The sequence below is a fragment of the Apis dorsata genome, unplaced genomic scaffold, assembly GCF_000469605.1.
Source record: "Apis dorsata unplaced genomic scaffold, Apis dorsata 1.3 scaffold_81, whole genome shotgun sequence".
In the NCBI taxonomy this organism is placed as follows: domain Eukaryota; kingdom Metazoa; phylum Arthropoda; class Insecta; order Hymenoptera; family Apidae; genus Apis; species Apis dorsata.
Window position 1 is genome coordinate 400,172 of NW_006263379.1, and position 2,938 is coordinate 403,109.

A 2,938-nucleotide genomic window follows, 5' to 3' on the forward strand; every position below is an offset into this window, starting at 1 on the left:
ATATATAATATAAATTGTTTGACATAATATTTGACATAAAATTGCTTGTAACATAATTTGAGCTACTTAGGAACCAAATTAATCAATTCTATTTTCTTAAAAGTTCATAAGTTAAAAAAATTAAATTTAAAATATATAAAATCTAAAATATAATATACAATGTTACTGATTTTTAGTTAATTTTTTCGAATGAATAATTGAAAAAAAGTTAATGAGTTTGATTTCTTTGACTCGTTTCGTTGCGTGCAATTTTTGAATTTCATCACGATCAACATAATTTACAAGATTCATAATAAAAGCCTTAAAAAGAAAAGAAAAATTTTTTTGGCAATTCTCGTAATCTTAACTAAACGATAATTAAATTTGTATTGGCGGTGTATTGCCGCCACGTCTCCTCCTTATATCTTACTCTAATTCTCATACATTCACTGATACAGTCTTGCTCATATAAAGACATACATCTGCAAGCACACTTGAAACGTTGTGAAAAATTTCACATGAATGTAATTTCATATAATCAATAATCAATAGACAAGCCGAAAAATTCAAAAAAGAAGGAACGCGTCAATTTGATATTCTTGACATCATATCAAATTGTGATACATTTTATCACAATTGGTCTATAATAGATCTTAAATCTTAATTCTAAATCTTTAAAAAACGATTAATCGATTAGTAACATTGTTAAAATTCAAACAATGAGAGAAAAATCAGATCTTTAAGTCTAGATATTAGTTATAATTGGTTTGAAATTATATTCTTATCAACTAATCTTATTTGTTATCAAACAATTGCAATTTCAAAATTACTCATGACAATTTGAAATTATTTGAGCTCTTATCTTCATTTGATCTTTGTCATCAAATAATTATAATTTTTAATTTTTAATTCCAAGATTGCTCATGAGGATTTGAAACTGTTTGAGCAATTAATTTCTTTGTCATCAAATAATCTGCAATCACATAGCCATAGTAAACATGATGGCCTCAAGTTTTTTCATTGACTAATCTTAAGTCTTAAATCTTTTAATCTTAAGAGATGAAATTTGGCAGTTCTTTAATTTTAACTTCTTATAACCCAAGATTTAATATTTAGAATCGCCATTAGAACTTATTTTTTTAAAATTTATATTGGTTTAGATCGGCTATCACATTATTATGTGACACGAATTCACATTTGTGTATTCACGAAATACGATGCATAGATAATTATTTTCGAAATTTTTTACTTTTGGAAACCGCGATTGTCGATAAACACACGGTTCCTAAGCCCACTGTCAGAGATATATCCGGTTGCCATTTTGTACTCGTTGGCATATATCGTCCTGTTCTCCTTCACACTATCATTCTGCTCTTTCTTCTGTTTCTCTGTTTCTAGTTCCTTCTTTAACTGCACGGTGGAAGATTTCTTCTTATACGTTTGGGTATAGAAATTACGGAATAAGAAGTAGAACATGATAGCGTGCGTGCCGATCCACCAGACAAATATTTTCGGATAATTACATTCGATAAAGAGAAGCTGGAACGCGTGGATTATCACAAGGACGAATTGAACCATTTGCATGGTGGTCAGGTATTTCTTCCACCAGAGGAAGCGTTGCACTTTTGGTCCAAGAGCGGCCAAGAAGTAATAGGCGTACATCCAGATGTGCACGAATGTGTTGAGGAAGCCGAAGAACGAACTGTGGCCACCTGCAAACGAAAGTTGGGTCGTAATCGAGTTTTGAATTTTGAGCGTGTTGAGAAATTTTTTTGCGTCATTAGATTGATAGCATTTAGTATTGTGTAATTTTTATTCGAATGAAAATAAGTGAAAATGAATAGAAAAAAATAATAAAAAAATATATTCTATAAATTTATTGTATATAGAATGTTGTATATAAATTGTATATAAAATGTTTTCATAATATTGCAAAATTGAAACGAGGCTGAACTTATTAAAAAAAAAAAATGTTTAAATAAAAGTTGTTTGAGGTATAAAGAGAAATATCATATGATTCTATATATAATTTTCAAATTAATCTTTTGCAAATTAAAGGATATTTAAAAAACAAGTAATGTTATTATCAATTATTTAAAATAAAATAATATTTAAAATATATATTACAAAATTAAAATAATAAAAATTTAAAATGTAAATAATTAAAAATTTATTTCATTTATTATTTCTTATTTAAAATAAATTTATTTTTTATTTAAAGTAATTTTCTTTTTTTTTTATATATATTTTTTATTTCAATTAAATCAAATAAAAAATGCCCAATATTGATCCATTTACGTACAAATCTATTTCAAATGCAAATAGTCAAAAATTAGATAGAAAAAATCAAATTGATAAATACTTACCAGGACTGAATTTAACACCAAACCAAACAGATATCGGCATGCATCCATGATGGATTACGTGTAAAGTTGTGATCTGATTATTCTTCTTTCTCAACACAAAGAATATTGTATCCAAAAATTCGATAAATTTTGAGAAATAATACCACCAACAACCTCGTGCCATTCGAAGTGCCAATGGATTATCTGAATAATCTACCGGTTGACAACGGAAGGAATATTGACCTCCCCATCCTGATACCAAGCACTGCGAACATATATTATGTATAAAATTTTTATATCAAATAAATTTAATCAATTAAAATTTATATCAATTTAATATCAAATAATTTTTTCTCATTTTTAATCGTGTATTATTATTCAAATTATTTTTATAATAATGGCAAATATTAAACTCGTATAATTTTCTTTTCGAAATGTAATTACAGCACAAATCTAAACATTTATTTTAAGGCAGATGACTTTTATAAATTCAAATTGAATGAAAAAGAGAAAGTGAGATAAAAAATCAGTATCAAATTTTTTTTATTTTATTTAGCATATTTGAAAATCATTTCGAGCTTTTATTTTCAAGAATAGATAGGATTTTAAAATCT

At 26.4% G+C, this 2,938-nt stretch overlaps 1 protein-coding gene across 1 annotated transcript in view; it reads right to left on the reverse strand.

Annotated features, from left to right (window-relative positions):
* Positions 1–668: 668 nt before the first annotated feature.
* The window catches only part of LOC102678339 (elongation of very long chain fatty acids protein AAEL008004-like), a 13,526-nt gene continuing 11,256 nt past the window's right edge, over positions 669–2,938 (reverse strand). The window contains exons 3-4 of the mRNA XM_031508235.1: positions 2,346–2,589; positions 669–1,691 (exon numbers count right to left, since the gene is read on the reverse strand). Coding sequence (XP_031364095.1) covers positions 1,225–1,691; positions 2,346–2,589 — 711 coding nt within the window. The 3' untranslated portion in view covers positions 669–1,224. The remainder of the gene's footprint in view (positions 1,692–2,345; positions 2,590–2,938) is intronic.